General features: G+C 41.6%; 1 protein-coding gene across 5 annotated transcripts in view; it reads right to left on the bottom strand.

Annotated features, from left to right (window-relative positions):
• Positions 1–26,692, bottom strand: part of LOC117754004 (partitioning defective 3 homolog) — a 342,820-nt gene that overhangs the window by 144,321 nt on the left and 171,807 nt on the right. For all 5 annotated transcript variants that reach the window (XM_034572613.1, XM_034572611.1, XM_034572615.1 and 2 more), the window contains exons 11-14: positions 24,738–24,877; positions 24,122–24,250; positions 11,035–11,223; positions 9,988–10,158 (exon numbers count right to left, since the gene is read on the bottom strand). In XM_034572613.1, the coding sequence (XP_034428504.1) occupies positions 9,988–10,158; positions 11,035–11,223; positions 24,122–24,250; positions 24,738–24,877 (629 nt within the window). The remainder of the gene's footprint in view (positions 1–9,987; positions 10,159–11,034; positions 11,224–24,121; positions 24,251–24,737; positions 24,878–26,692) is intronic.

Here is a 26,692-nt window from a genome sequence, read left to right on the forward strand (position 1 = left end):
CCGTTGCTGTCACCCGTTAATCAGTCTTCAACACATACCTCTCTTTTTTCATAGGGTAAAATATTCAGATGCTCAAGAACATTATGGTAACCTGCAACAGAGGCAGCAGGTTAATAAAAGGGAATGCAGAAGAAAACAATGGTGGGAAGCGTTAGCCATAGCCTCGATTAACCACAGCATGTCATGAGGTTATTTATACCACATGATGAGAAATGACTGGTTAATCGAAGAAGGCTGTAGATTGTGTCTCTGCTCATGTTGGGTGCAAACGTTAATGCACTACAGTACTCTATGACTTCATAATAACATCAGGATGATGTCACTGCTACCATATGATCCTATAATTATTTTTCAATATGTAAAAGCTTCAGGTCATGTCTATAGTCCCATGAGATCCAGAGAAAACAGAAATAATGTATTTTTGAACTATGTATGATCTAATTTTCTGACTTCATGATGTCACTTATCATGTGACACTGTATGAGGAGGAATCATTGTCTGATCAATATAGAATTAAGATTATGAAGTTATTTGTGGATGTGTATATTGGAAAACGTGTCCCTCTAATATAATGCTTTTGGCTGACCTAAATTTATGACCCACCAAGTCAGAAAGTTGATTATCTGGATAATAAGTAATATTCCCACCAAATTTTGTGAAAATATGTATTTATGAGTTATTTGGTCCACATGCAAAAACACGGGGTGCAAACAATACCCTGCTTGTGTTGTATTGACGCACTGGGTAATAAATCAACAAACCCATAAAAGAAAAAATAAACCGCCTTGTGTTATCAAAGTGTTTAAACTGCTGCGGTTTCAATCCCTAAACAAAAGTAGCACAGAGTAAAATCGAGGATCATATTTGTCCAAAAGTGGATGTGTTCCTTTGAATCTAGTGTCAATGATGAGATTTGAGTCCTTTCTTAGCCCACTTCTCATCACCTCATCATGTGCTTAATCTGTCTTAATCTAGTCATTTTCAGAGTGGATTATTCTGTTGACTGAGGGAGAGGGCAGAGCACTGTGACTCACACTGAGCCCAGTCGAGATCAGCTGCTGCTCAGTGAGTATAGACTCGTGAGGCATCACTGTGTGTGTGTGTTCAAGATGCTTTTACATTATGTGTGAATGTAGCAAGAGGATGTGTGTGTGTGCATAACTGTATTTATATGCATGTGTGTGTCTCTGTAAATGCACTTGTGGTAAGTGCAGACTTGTGCACAAATGTTTTTGTTTTTTTTGCCAGTGCATCAGCATCTCCCTGACCTTGGAAAGTCAGTGAAGGAGAAGAAGCTGCGCGTTGACAGGGTTGGTCTTAAGCTGTCAACTAAGGCTAATAATATATAGTCCATGGCCATTTCCTGGCCTTCTATCCTGGTCTCAGCCTGTTGCTCTGGCCCTAATCCAGTCAACCTCCACTATAATGCTGTAATTACAATCCTTAAGCTGCTGCATCCTGCCACAGGCACAACTCACCTCTCTGCTGGCTAGATTCCCCACTTTTATTAGCTTCTCACATCCACCTAGAGCCTCGTCTAATGCGAGGGCTTCCCTCACAGGTGGACTCCCAGGTGTATTAGGAGTTCTTGGCAAAACTTCAACTTTGAACAAGCAGGAAATGGGAGAATAACTCATATTTTAATGTTCCACCAGCTAACGAGTACAACAAACCATGTTGAAGCAAGACTTATAATCTACAGCCAGGCTATCAGCTCTGTAGAGGAGCACAACTGTGAGGCAAAGGCTAATATAACCACCCTTATGTGATAATATCGCTAAGATGTTGATTGGCTCTGGCTTTCTGCCTAACCCTGTGCTGTTATGATCTGCCCCTTCTTGTTAACTTCCTGTCATTATCGGAGGATTCAGACGTACAACAACGTCGGCCGGTGGAAAATCCCACAGTAAATGTTTATTTCACACTTAATATTAATACTTTGTAGAAATAAACTTGTTTGCCGCAGTTTGGGATGTGCTGCTCTGCTCGTATTTACATTTTTAAGACAGGTCGGGCTGTTCCTGCTGCCCTCTCTGCTCTGCAAGCACAATGCATGATGGTAGATATTGCTCAGTTAGTGACAATCGGTTGTACACTATTTTTCATGATGCATAATGAGAAACAATGAGTGCACTATATACGGTATAAAAAAATTAAACACTAAAAAATGCCGAACTCACCATATAGTGAACTATATAATGATTAGTGAGTGATTTCGGACACAGCCTGTTTTTTTCCCCCTATCAGATTTCCATTCACCTGTGTCTCATTAGTTAATTTGTCCACAGTGAATTTGTAGCCTTGAGTTTCCTCTTTTCAGTTGCCAGAACGTTATGTTTAGTCACAACTCCCTTGACGATCTGATTCCACATGTTTTCCACAAAGGGCAGAGGTAAAATCCAAGAGCAGACGAAGCAGCTAGAGAAGAAGATCTGAAGCTGGTGCGCACACAGGAAATGTGTCAGAGTGCAAGTGCACAGTTTGAGCACAAGCAGAGCAAACCGAAGCACAAGCAGAGGCTATTTGAGTTGGAGCGCAGGGTTTTGCTGTCTGCTGCTCTCAAACTGAAAGACTCGCTCTTGAATAAAGATAGGAAAACAGCCCATGTCTGTCCATATTGACCATTTTTGGCACATAAGTATTGCAATAGCATCATATACCACATTACATATACTATGTAGAGAGGTGAAAGGGATATGAATGTGTATGATCATTCACATACAAGTTTTATTTTGCATAACAACACGTCTTCAGACACTAAAGCACACACTTCACCTTTGCAGTCCTCCACCGAGCTGAAGCAGCCCACTCAACCACCAGATTCAATATATTATTCTCTCAATTGGTCCCATTGAGTTTCCCCTGCTGCTCCTAAACGAGTTAGTCCTCAGAGAGTCGGCCGGGAATGAGGGCCCGGCAGCACTGGAATTGCATTTCTGTTGCTCTGCGATCTACTCTCCGCAATTTAGTCACTGCTTTATGACAAACTGCATTTCCCAGAGTGCACTGCTCCCTGCCCTGGCGCTATCCTCTTTTTCATGAATCACTCCCATTCACTATGACAACAGGGGAATTGCAGCTTTTCGTGGTCCTGATCAGACTGGACTTGTGTTCGTATTATGCTGAAGGGGTGGGGTCACCATAGATTCCCATCCCTGTCTCGTGCCTCTGTTGTGGGCCAGCAGAAGCTCAATGTTTTAAGGTCTCTCCCAGCAGTGGTCAGCTCAATACTAATAAAACCATAATTTACTCGGCTGGGACTCTGATTGATAGCTCTCTCAAGGCTCTATCGATCAGCCTTTCTCTCATGCGAGTGAGTGTCTTTTGTTAGGGCCGGCCACTTCCTTCCCCCTTGTCTCTTTGCATAAACATTCTCTTAGTGACTAACGGCAACAGTATTGGAATGAATCACAAACACAGGCCATTGGCATGCTGAGCAGACTGTCTGCTCCTTTAGAAACACAATAAGCTGTTATATCTACTCACTGCACAGAGTTAACTAAGCTACTGTGACTGAGAGCCTCGATGAAGGAATAATATTGGGGTAAAAGCATGGGATAGCATCTCTGCTGCTTTGATCATCCTGCTGTACCCCCTGCTGCTCCTCATCAATAATAAAACAGCGTTCTAGCTTACCCATTACCTGACCATGTTCCATAATGGTGCAGCTGTAAAACACAAGAGAGTAAGGTAAATTATGACCTGTAGTCCACCGTCATTACGAAGCAAATGGCCACACATAAAACAGCACTTTTAAAGGAATTGCTTTTCTACTTCTTTCTACCTCATTATATGTAAATTGCATTATTTTGTTTCCACTTGCTGCTTTGTGTTAATATTAACTCATGTCATTGTGAAAACCTAAAAATGTGTGTTAGCCCCCCCACCTCCCCCTTCACGCTGACCTGTCATCCTTGCGCATCATGCTGTTATAAGCCTGTCACATTCCTTCAATTTAAAGTACTGACGCTAATTAGCTGTCATATATCAAAACCTCAGCAGTGTCATCAGTGATTGACGTATTTGTGGTGGATTTGATGAGGAACAACAAGACACCAGTGGACATTCCTGTTAATGTGGTACCATACAGTGGCTTGAGGAAATGAGAAAACAGGAAACCAGAAACCTGTTCCTCAGGTGACTAAATGCACTGGAACACTCTGTGGTTTCCTGTCCCACATGGCATTTACATAATTGGGGTTGCTGGACTGGAAAGTCTTTCAAGTGGTCAAATGAGGGCAAATTTCTTTACATAAAAGCTTTACATTTATGTCTTGGGGTGTTCTTGACGGAGAGCTCTGCTGAGACAAGCAAAAATGAAAATACCGAATGTGGAAGTTAGATATATCTTTATTTCAATAAATGGAATCAAACAAATGGGGAGGATCACTGGTGAAGCGGAGAACATCCTTAGGCAGAAGCTCTGTCTCATGAATTATCATGAGAACTCTAGGGCTGTGTAACACCATGTAAAAATAGTACCCCGAGAAATTCGATGTGTAGTATGAGCGAGGTAGTTTGCTGGCAAACGCAACACACCGAGGATGAGACAGGTTTTGTGGTGAAAGTGTGTTTTTGTTGCTCTGATTAATGCAGTGTTTCGCTGGCAAGCTGCAGTAACACTGTCAGGAAGGACCAAAAAATAAGAAAAACACAGTCGATGTCTGCAGAAGATCTCTGTCATGAATAACATCAATTTCAATTTCAAATGAGAGATGAAACCCAGCCAAACATGCTTATCATCAGCCTGTCTGCTTTTAGATGCCGCTGTGATAAATACTGCTTCTTAGAAATGTCATGAACTGCTGCGGCTGCTGCAAATACAAACATTCACTGATCCTAAAAGTTCATAAACAGGAGAGATGAGAGGGGATGCATGTTTTATGAGCTCAGACTTATTTATTCTAATTGGAAAAACATTACCTTGAATTTCCCACTCATTAGCTGCAATTTAAGTTCTCTGATCATCACCTTTTATATTGAAATAAGTTTTGATGATGTCTCACAGTATGCCAATGTCTTTTCTTTCACCCTAACAAGTGCAGTGCCCGTTCTAAACATGCCTGTTTAGAATGGGCTGTTTACTCAGGTAATGGTGGTTCCATATTTCTTTCTGAAACAGTAAAGGTGATGAGCAGCAATTGAAACATGCTAAGAAAAGACCGACTGCAGGACTCAGTCCACAGAATTCTGAAGCCGCGCCTCCACTGCTGCACAAAGTGCTGTGCTGTGATGCTCTGCTCTAATGATCGACAAAGTCACTTGTGTTGATGAGTTTCAACCACTGCTGCTACAGAGCACTGGTCACACGTTTATTTACTGTAAATCTTATTTTTATTGAACGTATCACTCGTCCAAAATCGCACCAAATTCCACATGGCACTTCCTTGGGCTCTTAACCGTACACATGCCAAGTGTGAGGCTTTGAGATGAACAGGTCTTGAGATATGCGTTGCACATGCAGACGGACAGATTTCTGGAATAACTAGATAGATGATAGTTCATTTTTCGATGGATGGAAATGTTTTAAACTAAAGAAGTGAGGGGAAGAAATTTGAATAATCTGTATTTTTTAATAACCTACATCAGGGTAATAAATGAAAATACATTGAAAGACTAAGGCCACATAAAAAAAAAATAATGGAAGTGAAATTACTTTTCATAAATTTAATTGCTTAAACACATGTGCGCGTACATTAGTGGAACTCAGATACAGATGAGAAATTATACAGTCTCTGAAGCAGCCATGCAATTACAACACTTCAAATGAATTGGCAGTGACCAATCAAATCGCCTGATTATCTGGGGCAGAATGGTGGTTTTTCAAATGAGGGGTGGGGGGGACGGTGGCAAAATTAATTGTTCTGGTACAGAGTGTGTGTGTGTGTGTGTGTGTGTGTGTGTGTGTGTGTGTGTGTGTGTGTGTGTGTGTGTGTGTGTCTATCTGTGTATGTGTATTGACCATATTCAAATATTATTAACTGTACCTATCTTTGTTCCCTGTTGGATTCATTATTAACTGTAATACAAGGTGTTGGCATCAGGGCTAGTTTCTAAAAGCAGTTTTTAATCATCTCTTCTGACTTTGGATCTTGTTGCATTTGACTTGCCACATCCTCACTCACTTTTATGCAGTGGTTGGGTCAGAGTCTTCCTCGACAAAATAAGATTCGTACTTTAAAACTTGAATTGGGGCAATGAGTGTAAGCACTAGTCAGATTTTGCAACAGGCTCATGAGACCTTCTTGGTTTTTGCTACCTTCAAAATATCCTCGAGCTAAATCTGAAACGCTGCTGTGTTAGGCTTGAATACATCCTTGGTAAAGCCAAAGGATTTTTATACATTTTTTATTCCAAGGTCAGCGAAATTCCTAATTTTTACCTGAGGCTGCTCATTGCCGCTGCTTTAATGGCAGCAACAATAGACAAGTTACTCCAACTCAGATGTGGGGTTAATCATGGGCCGTCAGCAGCATGAGCCAGAGTATTGAAACACCTGTCTCTGCCACTGTATGAGGATGGATATCACTACAAGTTCTGCTGAAAGCAAATGGGCTTCTGGGAGACCTTGGTCTGTGTGTGTGTGTGTGTGTGTGTGTGTGTGTGTGTGTGTGTGTGTGTGTGTGTGTGTGTGTGTGTGTGTGTGTGTGTGCGTGAGTGCGTGCGTGCGTGCGTGCGTGCGTGCGTGCGTATGAAAGTGTTACAGTGCATTTCACATTTACGTTAAGGTGTTTTATGTTTGTATGAATATATTTCAGGATCCTTTTTGTCAAAAACATTTTCAATTAAATAGAAGAAACAAAATGTCAGTTAAGCTCCTTTTCCACAGGTAAAAAAACCCACCAACACCCACTAACTACTGGCTTTTGTCTGCAATGGGACTGGATACAATCCAGTAAGCTGTGATGTCAAATTACTTTGTAGACACAGGATTTTATCAGCTCCGTCTTCGATAATGGAAACGAGACACGCAGGTAAATGCGCTAATTTGGCAAGATATCTGCTGTGCAGTTTTGCAGACATCCACCCAACCAATCTAGAGTTTAAACTACCAAGAAGCATCCAGCTGCTATGCTCTAACAGAGATGATCACACTTTAGCCCACAGGACCAAGCGATGATGAAATCAATGCAATTTTCATGGAGTATGGTGGCCTGGATATGCTGCACCCATCTAAGTCCTCGCCTCTGATGCATTAGGCTGTACTGCTCGGCTCCTCTCCCCCCCCCGAAGACAGTGATGGATCTGATTCATTTCAATGGTGGCCTCCAGTGCTCACTCCCATTCGGCTGGGTGACAGTGGCAAACTGAGGCTGGCTCCCCACAAATCTGCCTGCTGCCTGGTCAACACAGCAGGGCAGGGGGGGGGAGGGGGGTGGATGTAGCTGCCGGGAGCTGGCGTCGACATTTAACTCCTGCTTTTCTTATTTGAGGTTTACAACTGACCTCGAATTATTACAGTCTTATCTTTTCTTGACTTTTAGTTTTCAAATTCTCACTCTCACAACCGTTTCAACGCTTCCTGAAGACACTGCAGCTTAAGTAATGATTGCCTGTAATGGGACTTTAATGGATGAAATCCAAAATGCACTATTACATCTCACTTCTCCTTTTGTTTCACATACCCTCAATCTTTTTCTGCAACATCATCAATTAGCCGTCTCATAGCAACTGATTTTGAAATAAATGTCACCTTATATACAAACCTGTCAAAATTTCTCTCTAAATCATCTCATCAAATAGATCAAAATTGCAATAAACTTTAATGTAAAAGTGTCATTCTTCATCCGTCTACCTACAGAGCGATAATGCAATGATGAAAAATATATATTTTCAGTGTTTCTCGAGACGTGTTTGTCTGTGACCCTAGCTGTCTGCTCAGTGTCAGTCTGTCTACCTGTCTGCCGACTGGTGAGGGATTAATGAGGACAGGAGAGTGACTGGACCCAAGTGATAGAACTCACTGAACCTTGGGGCTAAATTTTCCCCGGAGGGACATGTATCTTCTCCCCTAGTGTGGAGATGGGGAAGGAGGGGAGAAGGGATTAAGGCAGAATGAAAAACGGGGGCTGCGTTGGAGGGACGAGTTGCTTTAAGTACCACTGAGACAACAAAATATAATCCAGGAAGTCTGATTTATGGAAAAAAAATGTCATGGATTTGAAGGATTATAGGATGCCACAACAACAATGCACAGTGATTTATAATACCGGAGCCGTAAAATCCTATAAAAGTGAAGGATTTTACGGCGACAATTATTTCAGCTTGCGTCGAGATGATCTTAAGGTAAACATTAAATATGACAATACAAGGGAATCGAACTGTGAGTGTGATGTTACTGCCGAAGTTAAACTTTAATGAAGGTTTGTTTTGTGTGTTTTTGTTTCCCTGTGCTTTTTGCTGTATCTCTCTCTCTCTGCACCATTGCTTTGACAACACAGTAGTCTCATTCGAATGAATAATGGGGCAACATTTTCTCTTTCACGCCGGACTTTTGTGTTTCTAAAAGCAGCCTAAAACACAAGCCCTGGGATGGAGGGTTCATGGCCATGAAATTAAAATGACAGACCTGGAAAGGAGGGCTTGACTGTATGGATTAAAGTTAACAGAGAACAAAGCAGTGAGAACAATTCTTTTTTTTATTTTTAAGCTTATTTTTATAGCACTTTCTTGACAAGGTCACAAAGTGCTTCATAGGGGGATAAAAATAAAATAAAATAAATACAAATAAAAATACAAATTGAAAAATGTGAATAATTGTTTTTAAATCTACACAGAGGTCAAAGGTTGTTTTTTTAAAAGATAAATTATAAGAGCAGCCCAGAAGCTGTACAACGTCAATTTGAGTGATACCTGTGGAAATTCAACCTGAGTCCCTGGTTGTGTTTATCCCAAGTTCTACCTGGTACAATGTGGGGCACAACAAGTTGAGGGGAAAGGAGGTGAAGATTAGCATTGAAACAAATAGAAAAACAAGCCGACGGGGCACCGGGGGGAATGATGTGGTGAAGAAGAGAGAGACACAGCGCTCGGAGGATGAGGGTTAGCGGGGAGGGTGAAGGGCAGAGTGGGAGAACGGGTCTCAGCGTGGTGCTCCACACTGACACACAGCCACAGGACACACGCTCCAATTAGAGTCACAGCAACACTAATCAAACCTGATCTACAACCTCTGGCTGCAGGCGGACTGGACGTGTGTTGAAGTATTTACACTTGAATCCACACTCCTGAAATACAGTCACACTGCACTTGGCATTTTACATTCAGCTAAATCATGTTTGCGTTCGCTCGAGAACGTGAAAGAGTTTAGTTTTTCTTCAAAATTAAATAAATAAACTAGGCTGGGATTATTTCTGTGTCACAAAGGATATTTCATAAAGTTGAAATCCCCTGGCTTTCAATATTCTTCACTGTTGCCTCATGACAAATATCCACCTAAACGCAATACATATTCCTTTATCTGCCTATCTGACAGTGTTATTTTGCAGGCCTGTCAATCACAACTCAGTGAAGTGCTTCTTAGATATCATATCAAGGCCCACCGTGGGAAATATGAGACATATCACCTATCTCACACAGGAAATGGGACTGTTTGAAGATTTGCATGGTGGTGTGGTCGTTTCGTAAAGGTCCCCCTGTAGCTATCTCAAAGCTCTAAAAAAAAAACTATGGGGGACAGATTATGGCTCGTGGCAAGGTAGAAGAAAGCCACTCTCATTTATCATTCAGTGCAGCTGAATGTAGTCATCCCTCTTCTTCATTCTATATGTCTTCTACTTATACACGCACAGGATTTAAATTAAAGTATGCATGTGCATGTTTGTTGAGTGTGTATAAAGAATATGTACGATATACTGAATGCATGTATAGGAAGAGTGAATTGTATTAACAGCCTTTTAAAAATCAAACAAAGGCAGACCAAAAGTCCTTGTGAGGGGAAATGGTCCCTAGCACCTTAGTGTGAATCCTCCCTCTCTGTTCGGTTACCTCATTGTTTGTGGCCACCCGCCGAGCCACGATGAGCTGGATCATCCCTCGCTTGTTGCCCTCGACAGACATGGATGTCCGCAGCGTCTCCATGGCCTCCTGGTTGGTCTTCCCGAGCAAAGACTCTGCGTTCACTGCAATGAGCTGGTCATTGACATGTAAACGCCCATCCTGCAGAAAAACACACAGGGGAGAGTTAGATCTTTTTGTTAGTTGTTTATGTTAACATGAATATTCTGAAGCAGCTCTCGGGATCACACAGACCTTTTAATTCAATAATATCCCAAAAGACTCTGGGGCAAAACAATAATCTTGTATCCCCATTAATCCCTAACGATGATGTATTTTTTATGGTTTCAGAACCATATAAAGATAAAGTGTATGAAACCACCGGTATTTATGAACACTTGAATTAATCACCTGATTCAAATCTAATATAATTTTTCAAGGCAAAAGTGAAATATTACAGAATGGTGTAGGGCAATAAAACAATATCAATAAATATCACAATATAATTTTCATCAATAGCAATATAACAAATGTCTCAATACTTATACATTGTGTAAGCACAGAGAGGAGGTTTAACATATAATTGATCCACCTCGAATTTGTAAAATGTTTAGCTTTTTGTGTGTTTGTCATTTTCTGCTAATAAAGATGAGTTTAAAACCACATCCTCTACTCATACGAAAAACTTAAAGAAATGAAATAAATAATTATGATTTTGACATTTATCGTGATGATTATCAATATTGACTGAATTTAAGATTTTATCCTTGGCCATGTCGCCCAGCCCTTTTAACAGAACATTGCTGCCCCAAGGTAAATATTCACAACATGAGTCTAATGCCACTTATAAACATCATGTGACCACTTAAATATCACAAAGACACTGACTTTGATATGTTTACATGCAGCAGCAGCAGCTCTACAGCACAGTGACCCATCTGTGTACTTACCTGTAGGTCCTTGTCAAAACCATGAATGAAATCAATAAAATCCATCAAGGAATGGTCAGAAGATAAGTGAGTGGGAGTAGTTACTTGCCTTGCTAGCAGCCCCTCCGTTTATAATGGACTTCACAAAGATGCCCAAGTCGGCGTGGTTCTCCTTGGAGCGATTGCCTTTGACGCTGACACCTAGGCCTGCAGAGCCTGAGTCGTTCAGTGGGATCTCAAAGGTCATGAACTCTCTCGAACCGTCAGGGGTTAACACCATGTCGTCTTCCTCTGGCTGCTGAGGGTAGTGAAGAAAGAGAGAGATGTCTCTATCAGATCTGTTTTTATTCTAAATCAGTTGGGCATCAAAAAGACCAATCATCTCTGCTGATGATGTGCTAATCAATTATTCAAGTTACATAGAATGGACAATGAGGTTTTTAGGCTGTGATCGTTAAGCTTTATAATCAAGCTATAGCAAACTGTTGCTGAGCCCCACTTTTACATTTGAATGCCTGTGAGAAGTATCTAACCTTAACTTTGGTGAAGAGACAGAGAAACAAAGAGACTTAAAAAAAAAGAGGATAGTGGAACAAAAGTTGAAAAAAGAGCAGGGATGGGAAATGACAAGAAAATGGAAAGCGAGCGGGAGACAAGATAAAGAGGCGTAAGATGAGGGGAGCGGGAGAAGAAAGCAAATGGGTGGCAAGCATGTCACATACTGTATCTCAGGGCTGTCATCGTCAATTGGCCATACTGTCTAGCCAAGCGCTGGTAATTCCTCCACCGTCATGAGCTCGGTTTATTAACAGTGGGGACGGCGGAGAACTTTTGAAACCGCCAGAAAGCAATTTGATACTCAAACAACGGCAGCTTCCTTTGAACAACAGCCCTTTGAAGGATCATTTGTGACACGTTAAGAATGTGACCTTCTTTCCTTGTGCAATCCTTTATGGAAAATCACCATAGTTGCCTTTTGTTGCAGGGGTGTGCTGCAGATCCTCAGTACACAAAATATATTTTTTTTATTTCAGCTGCCAGAGAGGTGTGAGAGAGAGTGTCTAATAGGCAAGGAGATCAACTGAGCTGGAAAATAGTCCATCAAACATCCGCTGCAATCTCTTCTCTAACTATTTTCACTGGTGTCTAACAAAGAACGTCTGGAACAAGTAACCAAAAGAATAGTATTTTATGTCTCACTTGCAGCGGTACAGAGGTGGGAGAGAAAGCTAATAGTGTAGGGAAAACACAGGGGGACTAGTATTTTCTTTCTTAGGTAGAAACAAGGACAAAACCTGGAAAGGACTTAAGGATTTAAAAATATTTTCTATTTAAAGATTGTTGCTGCTCACGCACACTGAACATACGCCTGCCGGTGTAAACAAGCATGCGCATGCTGGTGTAGAAAGAAGCATTTGCTGTTGGTTGCAGAAAGAGCATAGGGCTACAAATGAGAAGCAGCAATGGTGAAAGGTAAAATGTTAAATTTAACTGCACAACAGCTGTTAGCAAAGACAACAGGGCGAGCCCCTCTTTGAAGTGATTACTCCTGTTGCGTTCTACACTGGTAACCGAGGCTAATGCCAGTTGTTTTCTTCCGGACGGAATAGGAGCCTGACAAATCAGCAAAGGCTATATTGAGACAGAAAAGACCCAATCAGAAAGCCTTTCTGAGTGTCTATCATTTAAAACATCTCAGTTTCTGCTCGTCAAGTCTAAAACACAGCCCCAGAGTTTTCAAACCAAAACAGGGCTTCCGAGCTTTTTTTATTCAGCAGGAAATTCTGAAGTAGTGGGGACGCCAGGTGTGTCCACAGGACAGGAAGTCTCAGAGCTCGGCTGTACTACTGTGATTGGCCAGATTGGTTTACTGTACATGAGTATTTATTGCCATGGCAGCCAAATCCACATGATTGGAAATTAACCCCAGGAACCCACTGCAAGAGCTTTAAATAGACTCAAATCAATACATGCGGTTGCACACGCACGCACACACACACACACACACGGAACCAGATGGATGGCAGCCAGGTGTGTGCCCTTCACAGCTGCTCGGATAAAGAGTGAAGCCGAGGAATAAGGGAAAGATACAGAGAATAATATGTGTTTTTTTCTTTTTTGGAGGATGAGGAGTTATTAGGATGCAGTGGTGCGTTCAGGTGAAGGCTCTTTTCAACACCCTCTGACTGAGCCCCTATTCTCCAGACGGACCTTCTATCTGCCCCCTTTTTCTTTTTCTCTGTTTTTCTTTCAGACTGGGAGTACACCTGTCTGTACAATCTGCCAAGTGGGCTTTGTCCCTGAATGGACTATTAGTGAATTCAGACCGCTGGAATTCATTTAATTGTGCTGCATTTCAACAACTGTAGCGGCTTTATTCGAGAAATCACTGGCTATAGTTAGGAAATAACCCGTTCCTTTCCCTCAGACAACAAAATGGAACAAGGGGGATAGAAAAAACAACTGTTGAAAAACTGTTGTTAGGGGTAAATATAATGCATCTTAAACTTCCTATTCCTGTCTAGAACTTGTAAATATATGTAAGAATTTATATCTATACAATCTATGAGCGTTTATATTGGAGCACTCTTAACTAATGGGTTGTGATAATTTGGTTTCCAATGCAGGCCCCCTAGCAACACAGCACAAACATACACTGAAAGGAACTCCTGTGGATGAATAGCCTCATGCGTCATTGGCAGGATCAGTCTTTCTCTTTAATGAAGATGTTTTTATCAAAATAAAAGGTAAATATTGGCTCTGAGTTAGCTCACTGGAGAGGCTTTTAGCCCTACAGCGGAAGATGCCGTACACCGGATAAAAAAGAGTACTTTGGATGGACCCCATCTAAGCCTGTGTGTGCGCGCGTACTTTTGCACACACTCTCTTCCAAAATTATGACAGAATAACCACCCACTCAGAGCTGTGTTCCGGGAGTAGCGGGCCGAGGCACAGAATGAGAGAGCAGTGTAACATTTCCATCAGACAGGACCAAGCGCTTCTAGCTAAGAATGAGTTTGTCAGGCTGCTTGACAGGCCTTGTTGCAGCGATTCAGCTCTGGCAGAGCTGGATTCAACTGCCGCTGTGCTGAAGAAAAAAGGCAGTCAGCTCATTGTTCCGTGCTCAGTCCCATACATGTACCTGAGACAGAGGGCTGACAGTAGATGAAGTGATGCAAAAAAACTGAAAAGGTTGCATGCTTAAATCAACTTCAAAAACACCAGGAAAAAGTTCCATATGAACTGATAACTGGAAGATTTGGTGTTAAACATTTTTCACAGGTACGGTCACTGGAAGAAAACCTTTTAGGAATTCCAATTGTCTCATAAACAGAAAGGACAACATCCTCCCCAGAGAAGGAGCACTCACTAATGATGGCTGAGTGTCTCTCACCTCCACCACTACGAGCAGCTGAGCCAGGAGCACACTTCACCTGATCCAAGTGGGTTTGGACACATACACAGGGCAGTAAATGTTTCTACAGCATCATTAAACATAAGTTTGGAGTGGTGGACTCGAGTGGTGAAGGAGCCTGTGCCATTGTCCATCTTCTACCTTTCAGGAAACAGACTCATCTGCCCTCTGCCTGAACTCTTTGTTTTGTGATTGCAAAGTAATTCTTCAATCACATTCAGCTTGTTTATGGCCATGGCTGCTTCATAGTGAGGACGTTTACCAACATCCATGAGCTTCACCATATTTACTTCTGTTTATGTTTTGCTAAATCATTCTTCAGAAGACATTGTATTCTGGTGTCAGCCTGAGATGATTCACCCTATTTGACTATTGTCAGGTCATCTGTTCCCTACATGAGCTTGTAGTAGGGACCTACTAAACCTACTAGAAGCTTCAGCAGGCTGTTAGCACCCATTTATTTCATTGATCCAGTTCATGGAGCCCAGTAGGTGCAGAGGGTCTGTTTTCACACATGCTCATGAAACAGTTCATGTGAAATCTTCCAAAAAGTTTTGCACACATTTTCGTGCATAATCCTATGAATCGCCCTCACAAACCTCTGCAATGACACTGATATTCTCAAACAAAATGGCAGAGATCTCTGTGTTCTTGATGGAAAAGTTAATATTTTAAGAAACTTTCTGCACTAAAATATGTTTTGATAACATTTATCAAAATAAAGAAATGTCAATTTTTTTTCACAATCTTTGTTTAGTGAATGTTTGTGATCTTTAATTTGTTAGTTCTTTATGTCATGTCTATGCTGGTTGCTATGCATGTGTCTGTTGCTATGAAAAGGCCCCGATGCTTTTAAATCCATCAGTTATTGCGTGCTTTGCGTGTAGCTATACACAAACATAGTAAGTGCAACAGTTGTCGTAATGTATGCAGTGTGAGATTTGTAAGTACTCTTACAGTGCTGCATGACAACCTGCATCCTAAGAAGCGACCAGGAGAGTATGTAGTTCACATTCCATCATAGAATTTAAAGTTTTTAAAAAGATAAAACTAAATCTAAAAGATGCCCATATGTAACTAAAACGGTCCAATAATAATTTCTAGGGAATAAACTGGTGCACTGCTGTAATCATTAAGGTCAAACTTATTACTACCACTTTTGAGTGGAGTGCCTGTAAGAAGCCAAGAACGTCTCCTTTCTGCTCTCTCTGACTCAGCCATGCAGTCACAGTCCATTATGCGATGAAGTCCTTTATTAATTAACACTGTGATGGGGTAGCTCCCATTCATTACAGTCCATTGTCTGGGCAGGGGACAGTGATAGAGGCAGCATTGGAGCAGAGACACAAGCAGGTGAACCGAAGAGGGTAGAGAGAAAACATTGCTCATTACTCTTGCAAAAATATCCCGCCTGCTTAATCTGCCTTTTTGTTTTGTTTCTACCTCACTAAACTTGTCACGCACTAACAAGGAAGGTGTGTTAAATGTGTTCAAGTGTGTGTCGGAGAAACATTGCAACAGAAAAAGCTAGAGTGAGATACAAGAGGGAGAAAGACAGAGAGAGGGAGAGAGAGAGCGCAAATGAATCACAATTAGTTCTATTCACACAAAACTCGGAGTTCTCCGCACATCACTGCCTAAAACAATTAACACTGCTGGAAACTTCTTTCCACACTTGGCCCAATTTGGCGACATTAAAGGTCATTGGAAATGAATTAAAAAAGGCTAAAAGAAATCAGCCATGTATGTAATTGCAAAAGGGGCGTACGCGTGATAAGTATTGTAACACAAATTTCTTTGGGTGCTGTTTCTTCTCATAACATTTTCTGACAAAGGGATGGAATATTAAACACCTCTCAGCCTAAAGCAAAACGCAGGCTTTTTCAGGTAAAATCACACAAAACTGAAGGTCACAGCGAGCAGTGGAGGATCTGAAGTATTTGTGAACTAACAACATGTGTTCTTCAAGATTTAGATTTAGAGTCAGCTCTGACAATCTTGAAGTGAAATCCACTGGGGATGTTCTAATGAGAAAGCTCATGTGGCTCATTAGCAGAGTAATTTCAGTTTCTATGAGGGCATCTGAGGCAAGATATGTCTATATCACTGCAAATGTTTTGAAGTTATCAGACCCTGAGTGGAGCAACCGAACGGAAGCTCGTAGGGGGGTTGACTTGATGCTTCTGTAGGCGATTTAGGAAACAATTACATCCAATCAAGATGAACATGAAAAACAAAAGGTGACTGTTTAAGTCTACTTGGCAACTGGAAATGTTTGCAAAGGCTTTTCAGTGGATCCAACCTACAGACGCACATCATGAACCAGATGCCTCTCATTTCACGCTAATGGCGGATAAAAAGTACTTTGCTATGTCCAACCGCACACGCACACTTCAACCCATTATGTGTTCTGGAATTAGATGCTGGATCCCCCTAGGGAGAGTAACTGTGTCGCCATAAGTGGCCTTTAACTACCTTGTTTATCGGCATAGCACAAGGCTGCGGTGTGCCCTCCCGTTCTCCGCCGTGACAGCAAGCATAATTATGGGAACAGCTGCTGAAAAGTGCTCGACGGAAAACAGGTGGTGTAGAGAAGACGCGCTCGGAAATCGTTAACCAGGCTGGCATTGTCTTCAACCACACTTGGCAGCGTTCACTTTAATCACGACAGAGCATGTTTCTGAACTCTGCACTTTGATCAAAAAACCCTCTTCTCCCGCAGCCAAATTAATAATGTAGGAATTCAACTCATCAGCATCCTTGAAATGGAAAATAAGATGCAGAGAAAAACAAGAGAAAACCGAATAAGGAAAATGAAAGAGAAAAGGAGGAGGAAAGTACAATGTGTGTGTTTCTCTACTAAAAATCAAAGAGTAAAGCAAAGTATGCATTTTATAAAGCTTTCATGGATAATTTGCCCCCAAGAGGATGCTCTCTGTAGATGTGGAAGACATATTTATGTGCCATGGTAACACATTGGAGTCCAGATCACCATGTTCTCTCATTTCAGTCATTTCTAAGCAGCGAGTGGAAGAGAAAGTGACCTCCAAGATGCATCTGCCGCTGCCAAACTGTTCTGAAGAGCTTTGCAAAGTCACAGATGCGATCACTGATTGCAGGTTGCCAAACCTCAATCCTACACAACTCCTTCCAAAGGCTTTTAGAGCAATTCCTGTAATTTGACTTCACCTGAGTTCCAACTGTATTTTCAGAACAAATTTACCAAGTAGGGGTCAGCCAACACTCGACGTTTGTAATAGCAGAGCAATTTCCTGATTACATCCAATTACATTTGAGCAGCTGGTTTGTTTTTTAAGTTGTATCATAGGGTACAACTGGGAATTCATTATTGAAGAAGTGTGAATACTGGAAAAAGGTTGAAACATCTTAAATTATCAGATCCACACGTAAGAAATTACTCATCTCCTCGAGTTGTTTGCCAAGTTTTACTAAGGTAAAATATCTGGCTCAGCCACCTGCTGTTACATAAATAAACTCCTTAAGAGACAGAGCAGAAAATGTCTTTCTGCAGAACTTTATTAGCAAAAAGTTGCAATGCATTACATCATCTTTATAGTGAGGCTAAAGAGCATTACTCTAAGAGACATCTAATTATATTAACACCAGAGATGTAATTCTTTGGCATGACAGCCGATACCACGTAGCTTAAGATAGCACTGTTTATCACCACTTCAATGTAATACCCTCAAAGTGTTATCTGTGCAGTTATATATCTGAGAAGGCTACCGCTTTGTGGGGAAGGAGTTCAAGAAGATGTAGGCCATCTTATCTCATCTCTTGTATTGTTTTCAGAGATTCCATATAATATCAAAGCAAAGGGTTGAAGCTCTGATCCTAGACGAACTTTATTAAGAGCAAGGACCAACATGAATCGATGAACGGCGCTTACTGAGAATATTATAAAGGAATTCTGATGTATTTTGTGACACTCTTTTGAAGCAGGTTGTGTATCCGTTAAGACTCATGCAGTGCCCGTACTAAAAATCCCTGTTTGCCTGTCCTGTGTTAATGCTACAGAGCTAGTTCAAAAGTTCACTTGTCATAAGTGAGTCCTCAAGTGAGTCCTCCTCAAGCAGTTCTACAATATACTGTCACTCAGTTATTGTTTGCGTGCTGCACGTTGTGTGCAGAGCTTTTTATGTACAGTCTATGGTGCAGAGTGAAGTTTGTATTCATCCTGCCTGGTTTATCTGCAATGAAGATTTTATTTGTTTAGTTTGTTTTTTGTAAAATGAAACTGAATTTGCTTTATTAATGGTCACATATGATCTGGCGGCGAGTTTGACTCGTGGTTTTACCGAGTTGCCGATCACTGGTGTAGTTTATCCGAGGATTTAGAAGAAGACATTTTCAGCTCGGTCCACAGAGTGAAGGCACACTGCCCCGCCCCCACTGACTGCTACAGAGCGCTGGTTGCCTGTTTATTCATTTTTGTATTAATATTGAACATTAACAATATACAAGCCAAGTGTGAAGCGGATAAGATGAAAGGTTCTTCAGATATGTGTTCCACATACATACAGACCGACGGCTGTTTGTGGAATTAGTAGGTCGATGCATCCAGTTTCAGACATGCTTGATAGTATTTCAGTTTGGATTTAGTTTTTCCATATTCTGCTTAAAGTTTTTACTAAACTGTCAATAACAAAGTTGAATTCTACGTTAAGGAGTAAGCGGAAGAAGGAGGGGATGTGAACTTGGCTCGGACTCAACTAAAATGTGTATCATTTAGTTGCTTCCAAAGACAGGGGATCGTGTTTTGTTTGCCTGGTATCAATTCATTTCTCCCTCTACCGACTCGGCAAATGGATCTCAGCAGCGAGAAAATCAATACGGCGTCCTAAGTCTGTTCCTGTCTTTAATATGGGCACAATCTTGAATGACAACCTCACTGTACTGCCGGTGGCACATCAAGAACCAGCTGTGTAACACTGTTAGAAGTATGATTAAGAAAAAAGAAACCAAGATATCATCTGCTGTGAATAATTGTGCAGAAGCTACGCAACGCTGACATTGATTGCTTCAACTTGGAGGAGAAAAACAATGGAGAGCTTGTTTGGACTGAACCATTTCGGAGAACCAAATGCTTTTATTTGCACTGTATATAACTATTTCAAGATCTTGTATAAATAGCAGTATTTTAGCTTAAACAAATCTGGAGTAGTTCTGAATGCCTCAGTTGCATTCAGCTGGTAAAAACGGGGCAGGGAGGATTTAAAACCAGGCCACCGGGGTTGGCACTTATGAAACAGGCCATTAGTCTGCTATAATTGTCAGCAATATTGTCACGCATTTGTCCTCAGCATTCGCACGAGCCATAAATTTGGCTGTCACATCAATCAGAGTCCGGAATTAATTGCACAATTAAGATTCTTATTGCTTGGCAGATATAGCTACTAATGGATCAGTGACAAGTGTGATATGATCATAAAGAGGGGTTTTAATGTACTGTTTGATTGCTCTTATGTAGTCTGCAGTGTTACAACATGAAGCTTCACGAGTCCATTTGTTCCCGACAGTGCATAGTCCTATTGGATATAAAAAATACTGTTTATGTGGGGGTCACAGAATGATGTAAGGGTGAGCACTGACAACGTTATTATGGTACAAGAGCATATGTGACTAATCAAAACCCATATTGTGTGTCATGTTTTACTTGGGGTGGTTCAGTATTTCTGCTGTTATTTAAAATATGATTAAAGCATGACTGAGAATACGTGTGTGAGTGTGTGTGTGTGTGTCCGTAAGACAAGGAGTGAAACCTGTGTCAGCAGCGATACTTACAGGCTAATTCACTTATGCCGCAGCAAGGGTTTTACAGTGAATTAAAATGATTTGTCATGAGTGGGGACGTGGCAGTATATCTCCCTCCACTTATTGTTTATGTCACAACAAACTGGTAGTCGCAGATTATATTTCTCTGCCTTTGTCTCTAAATGGCACCACAACAGGTGAATGGATGTGGCACTCCACCACTGACGGCAGCGTGTGGATGGACATCATTCTTTGGACTCTTGCCACGGCTTGTTGCACAGTGACTCGTGACATTTGACTTAGTTATTACAGGAAAAAGGGAGCTATGAGAACTCAATCTCCCCGCCACAAAGCCGGTGAAACGTGGACCAAAGGCACAGCTTTGCTCGCAGCTGTAAGCACAAACAGCGCTGCACGCTGGGAGATAAATGTCTACAATAAATAACATCCGCTGGCTATGCGTAGGAAGTGTGCACTACATACCATGTGTGTTTTTAAATGTTGTGCTTGTTTACGAGCAAGAATGAGAATGTGTGTGTGAGTTGTAAGGCGTATGAGGTCATGAAGAGAGAGAATGGTGCTTTGGGAGACAAATGCTTTTTAATTTAGGTGCGAGCTACACCTCACTCCAAACAGCCCATATTCTAATTATCTCCACAATGATTACTTTTGGATTACAGCCACAATTTCTATTTATTATCCATGTATATTTTTTGTCTTGCTACCTCTTATGTGTCCTGTTGGACCATGTTCAAACTACATTGATCTAAAAAAAGAGGAAAGGTATGGATCACTACAAAGGTTTGACGCAGAGATCATTTATGTAGATGTTATCTCAAGACCACAAAGTCACCACGTATCTTCATGAGTTTCCCCCAAGACTTCCTACTCACTCATACCGGCCCCTCTGATGATACAAGTTTCTGTCTCCAAACAATTACTTCACAGCGATTCTTCTGACATCTCTTCAGTCTGTTGTAATCCTGCATTGCAATCGCTGATTCGACATCCCAGAGCTGTCAAGTAATGGAACAGCACTTCAATAGACAGGTGACTTTGTTCACATGGCCATTGATCAGAGCCTCCTACCGAGTCTTCAGGTTTCATGTTAAGTTCTAAGAGAGAACGCTGTACTTTATGTCCCTACTCGTCTCGTCTCAACCTCTTTGAATGAACATGTCTTACTGTCTGAAGGTCACAGGATGTATAATACAACAGAAAACCAAATATATGCACAATTCCCTCACTCCCTCTAGTTATATTATAGAATAGACGGCGTGAGATCAAGAGAGAAGAAAGAGGTTTTAAAAAACAGGCCTATTAGGGAAGATTACAGAGTTCGGTAAAGGTTAAAGCTGTACTACTTCTCTGAAACTACATACGTACGTCTCCAAATGGATATTGATATCCTTGGAGTAGAGCGGTGTGCAGTTGCCACACAGACAAAGACAGGGGGAAATCACAGAGACAACGCCCCACTTCACTCTATTGCCATTTAACCTTTTTCTCTTCCCAGCGAGTACATGTTTATTGACAGGTATTGAGAGCTAGTGGGATTGCTGCTGAAAGCATGTCAAAATACACCCCGACCGTGGTAATTAAAGACGCAGCGCAAACACGTTGGGGGGGTAAATTAATTCCTCTGGGGGTTCGTGCTCTCCGCCTGGCACACAATAAAACATCTAAACAAAGGGAAATTTTCAGCTCTGACATTAAACATCAGCAGGCAAATGTCAACTAGACAGGAAAAAAATCAACAACGCTCCTTTCTATTCTCATCTATACAGCTGCCAGTGTGCGTGTGTGTGGATGTGTGTGTGTGTGTGTGTGTGTGTGTGTGTGTGTGTGTGCATGAAGACAATACTTCTTTGACAGATACCGACAGTTCTCTGGCACGTCACTCAGGCTGCATTTCAAAACGTCATCGTCACATTATCATTCAGGGAATTAGATGAATGACGACATGTAAACAGTCACCTATACATGTGTGGTGATGTGTGTCCTTGCACGAGAAGATTGTGTAGCATACATGCACACACACACACACACACACCGACAGTGTGACTGAGGAGGCAATTACCAAGCATGCTTTTCCACCATGCTTTATTTGCAATAACTGTCATCGGCAGAGTCTTGGCCTCCTTATCTGATTTTTATGAACATACTTGCAGGGATTATTGAGATTTGTGAGAGCACCGCGATGAAATGTGAAAGTGAGAAAAAAAGAAACAGTAAGGGAGAGCAAAATGCTAATATTCGGTGGAACGTGATGAAATATTAACTATCTCTCACAGCATGTAGAAGTTGGTCGGGAGAAGAAAAAAAGAAAAACACAGAGAGAAAGAGATTATTAGACGATGTTTCCATGATGAGCTTTTTTCTAATCCCGTCATGCCTGAGGAGCTCAGAGAGTGAAGCCGTCAAACTCTCACACCGCACAACTCAAGAGTCGACAGGCCAGGGGCAGCTGCGCATTTTTTAACACTCCTCACAGCATCATTCAGCAGCTGTGGAGCATGAATCAGATCACTGCTTCTCTCCAGTTAGCATTTGAGTGTCGGCTGTGCTGGTTAAAGATCAGTTTCAGTGAGTTTACGGTCACATGTCAGAAGAGGTCAGTGTACAGTCGGGAAGAAAAACCCTTTTATCAATAACAATAACATCTTATAAGATTGTGCAAGATTCCTGAATTCAATGATAAGAATTCTGGAGACTTCTTTAATATGATTGGGAATCGTAAATGTGATGATTAGTGTAAAGCTTCAGACCAGTTCTAGTGTATCTAAGTTTAGGGGGCGGTGCTTTTCTTACAGCACATTAGCGGAGTAGAAAGTGTCTCAGAGGGCCATTACTCTGCACCCTGAACAGCTCCAACAGCGGGGTTAACAGCGCAGGTGCCAGGCTGAGTAGTATAGTGTAGCAGTGAGGTTGGCATCGGGGGCCTCTGGTCTGCCAAGGTGCAGTGACGCCCGAGCCTGCTGTCAGAGCCGCGGAGCGCGGGCCGGACGAGGGCAGTCGCCTCACCATCTGTTGCACGACAGCCAAAGTCACCCTGTATGTAGGCTGTGTGTCTGAGTACGGAGTGTGTGTACGGGGGAACGTGTTCATGTCAGTGTGTGTGTGTGTGTGTGTGTGTGTGTGTGTGTGTGTGTGTGTGTGTGTGAATATGTACAAAGCTCAATTGGTTTCTGTCAATACACATAATTTGAGTTTGGTGTGTGTGTATTACTCATGTTGTGGGGACCTCAATCTGGGGACATTACGGGGACTTGTCTTGACAAAAAGCAATTCCACAAAATTGTAATAATTCAATTCTAAATTAAAGACATGTTTTAAAGTTAGGTTTAGTGGTAGGCTTTGTTGGTTAATCAGAGTCTCCAGGAAATCAATATAAGTCAATGTAATGTCCTCTGAAGTCATGGAGACGCGTCTGTGTATGGGTCTATGGGTCAGTGTGTGTGTTTGTGTGCACGTGTGTGTGTGTGTGTGAGAGAGTAATTTCATATTGTGAGAGCTATGTCTGCTTTTGTACATCACTTGCTCTTGTTTGTGAATGTGTAATTTGACTATAGTCTGTTTTTCTATGCACTTGTACAAGAGTGCGCAGTGCACAGCTGCACAAAGAGTGTGAATGTGTGTGATTATGCCCACAACTGTGTTCTCTTACTTCACACTTTTCTTTTAAAAAAATTTTACAGAACAAAGGAGAAAAGAATATAAAAAATATCTGTGCAGAGGTGATGGACTGACGGAGCAATGGCACATCAGTGTTGCCACCATGATAAAGAACTCAGTCCATGGACTGACCACATTTTCATGATCCTGGAAATTTGCAGGTGTGTGTATTAAGCCAGATACTTAAATTATAGTTCTCCTCCAGTATCAAATACATCGCGTGTTAAGAAATGTAGAAATACCATCATCCTGTAATGTAATAAGATATCCTTGTTTTTCTTCATGGGACAGCAGTAGTGAAAGCACAAGATTATAAGGTGATTGAACTGACCACTTCTCTGGGCAGCTGGGAGTCCTCCTGGCGCGTCACCAGCAGGTTCACAGTCCCGCCCATGGGTGTTGCTCGTAGCAGGGCCACCACCTCTTCCTGAGTCTTACCATTAAGGTCCACTCCGCTAACCTGCACACACACACACACACACACACACACACACACACACACACACACACACACACACACACACACACACACACACACACACACTTAGGCAAAACTAAAATCAAAAAGCTCTCAGACTTTAACGGGGGAGAATCTGTGGCCTCCTCATAACCTTTATGCAGATGACTGTCTGAGCCAGTTAGAGTTGGAATTAAACGTGGGTTATTGCCCCCTAAAGTCAGCGGTAGCTGATTTTCATGTCAGTCTGATTGAAGTATAATCAAAATATTGTTCCATCTAACCAATTTTCCTCTACAGTTCAAAGCTGTGTTATAGCCATAGGGAACGCAGTGTATTTGACTTATTTCAACAAAGCTCAGTTAGATTGAATTTTGGAACAAAGCCACATCATCAAAGAAGTAATTAGTGTCTGAAATTACATACAATCTCAAAGAGCCCACTCGCTCAACACTGCGTAATGGTTAGAGGTTAAAGAGCGCCGCCTCACCTCCAGCAGCCGATCTGCAGCTTTCAGTCGGCCATCTTGGATGGCAGCGCCGCGAGGAAGGATGTTTTTGACGTAAATGGGAGCACTGCCGCCGATGGGGACGTCTCTGGATGTGATGCTGAAGCCCAGACCCTCTGGACCTGGGAGAAAAACAATCACTATTAAAGTAAAAAAATGAAATGTGATATTTTACTGACCACTGTTAACAGTTTTGGTCTCGCCACATAGGAGTGAAAGGTCAGAGGTTCAGAGACTGCTTTCAGTGTTTTACTCTTTTTCGCAGAAGTGCTTGAACCTGGGCAGCAAAATTGAGATTGTCAGTCTACATGCTCTCACACCCTGCAACCCCAAAAATATACAGGTGAAAAGGGTGAAATAAATAAAGTGCTTGTGGTTATGTTTGGCAAAGTGTTACAGCAGCTTCATCTGAGTTTGTAACTGTCAACAACAGATGATTTGTTTCTCCTAAAAAGCCACAAAAACCTAAATGTGGCTACTGTTTTTTCTCAGTCTGCAGATGAACAACTTTATCCAGTAATCATTATTGCTCATCAAAGTCACAGGGGAGCCTTATAAAATGTACCAAGCTATATATTACGTGACTCAGAGAAACAGAGTAGGCTCTTAAAACCATTTCTGTAAGATCCTTTTCATTTCATGTCACTGCAACATGAACAACCACTGCACAGGGATTAAATTATGGTTCTCCTCCTCTTTTCCATCCTCAAATTTGTCACTGGTTTGCCATCAGGGCGTGTCTCGCTCAGGTTTTTCAGGAAGTAAAAATGAAAACATGTCCCCGACTCTAAATATAGTGTTGACGCTATGAACCAAAATTGAGTGTTTGTGATACGTGCATGTGGACTGTAAAGCCACTCGTGTACATTATGGTCAGATTAAAGAGCAGTTATTGACCAGAATAAACAGAGAAATGAATGAGTATGGATCAAAGAATGCATCAAAATGCTGTTCAGTATCCTCTTGAAATGTAGAGCGTTTCACCTAAATAGCACAAATACTGTTTTCTAAATCATCTGTGTAGCATGTACTCGATAGTTTAACCAAAAGCTTCAGACTCTTCGGTACAATGACAAACCAAGAGGCTGCGTTCGAATCGTATCTGGGTCAAGACAATCTTTCATACGTATGCAGAAGTTTGCATAATGTAGACAGAAGTGATCTTTACATTTACATTATAGTTGTTTCTTATTGATGCATCCTTGAGCAAGAGCTACAAGCCTTTTTTTAAAGTGCATTGAGTGGTGAGGCTGAATCTGAGAAAACACTTCAGGTATCAGCTGTGCAAAGCCATTTGCCGTAAGGTTTTAAGACTGACCTTTAAGGTTCATCAAATGAATATGAATAGCTGGTCTGGAGGAAGTAAGCAAATACAATAAAGGATAAATAAGAGGATCTCAGGGCTGACCTTTTCTGCTGACCAGACCCAAATTTGTCAAATAAAAGCAAGAAATGGTTTCAAATGTCAATCGGGGAATGAGGTAAACCACATAAATTGTGTTTGTCTGTTATCTTTGATGGAATATTAACAAATTCAACAGCCTTGCTCCTTAATGTTAATAGATGGACATAAGGAGCAGTGTTGCAGAGATGAATTCCACCGTGCATAACCCAGCTGCTGGTGTTTTTCGCAGTGGAGCGGGGAAGTGGTGTTACGTGGTTCAGTCGAGGCTGTTCTGATGGTAACAACAGTGATTAGTATTCATGTCAAAGTAGCTGCTCATTTCACAGAGCTGTCAGCACCTCTGACGGTTCATCATGACCTACTTTTCCCAGTGTGTCTCTCCAGCAGTCTGTCGAACTTGTCTGTCGTCTCGCTGACAGTGATGGCGTTGATGAGCGAGAAAAGGGAGAGAGAAGTGCGGATGGCAACTTTCTCATGGCTTCTGCACACAAACAAACTCGCGGGAAAGGTGATGAAGAGGTTGCTTATAAAG

Source organism: Hippoglossus hippoglossus, chromosome 20 (assembly GCF_009819705.1).
Source record: "Hippoglossus hippoglossus isolate fHipHip1 chromosome 20, fHipHip1.pri, whole genome shotgun sequence".
Taxonomy (NCBI): Eukaryota; Metazoa; Chordata; class Actinopteri; order Pleuronectiformes; family Pleuronectidae; genus Hippoglossus; species Hippoglossus hippoglossus.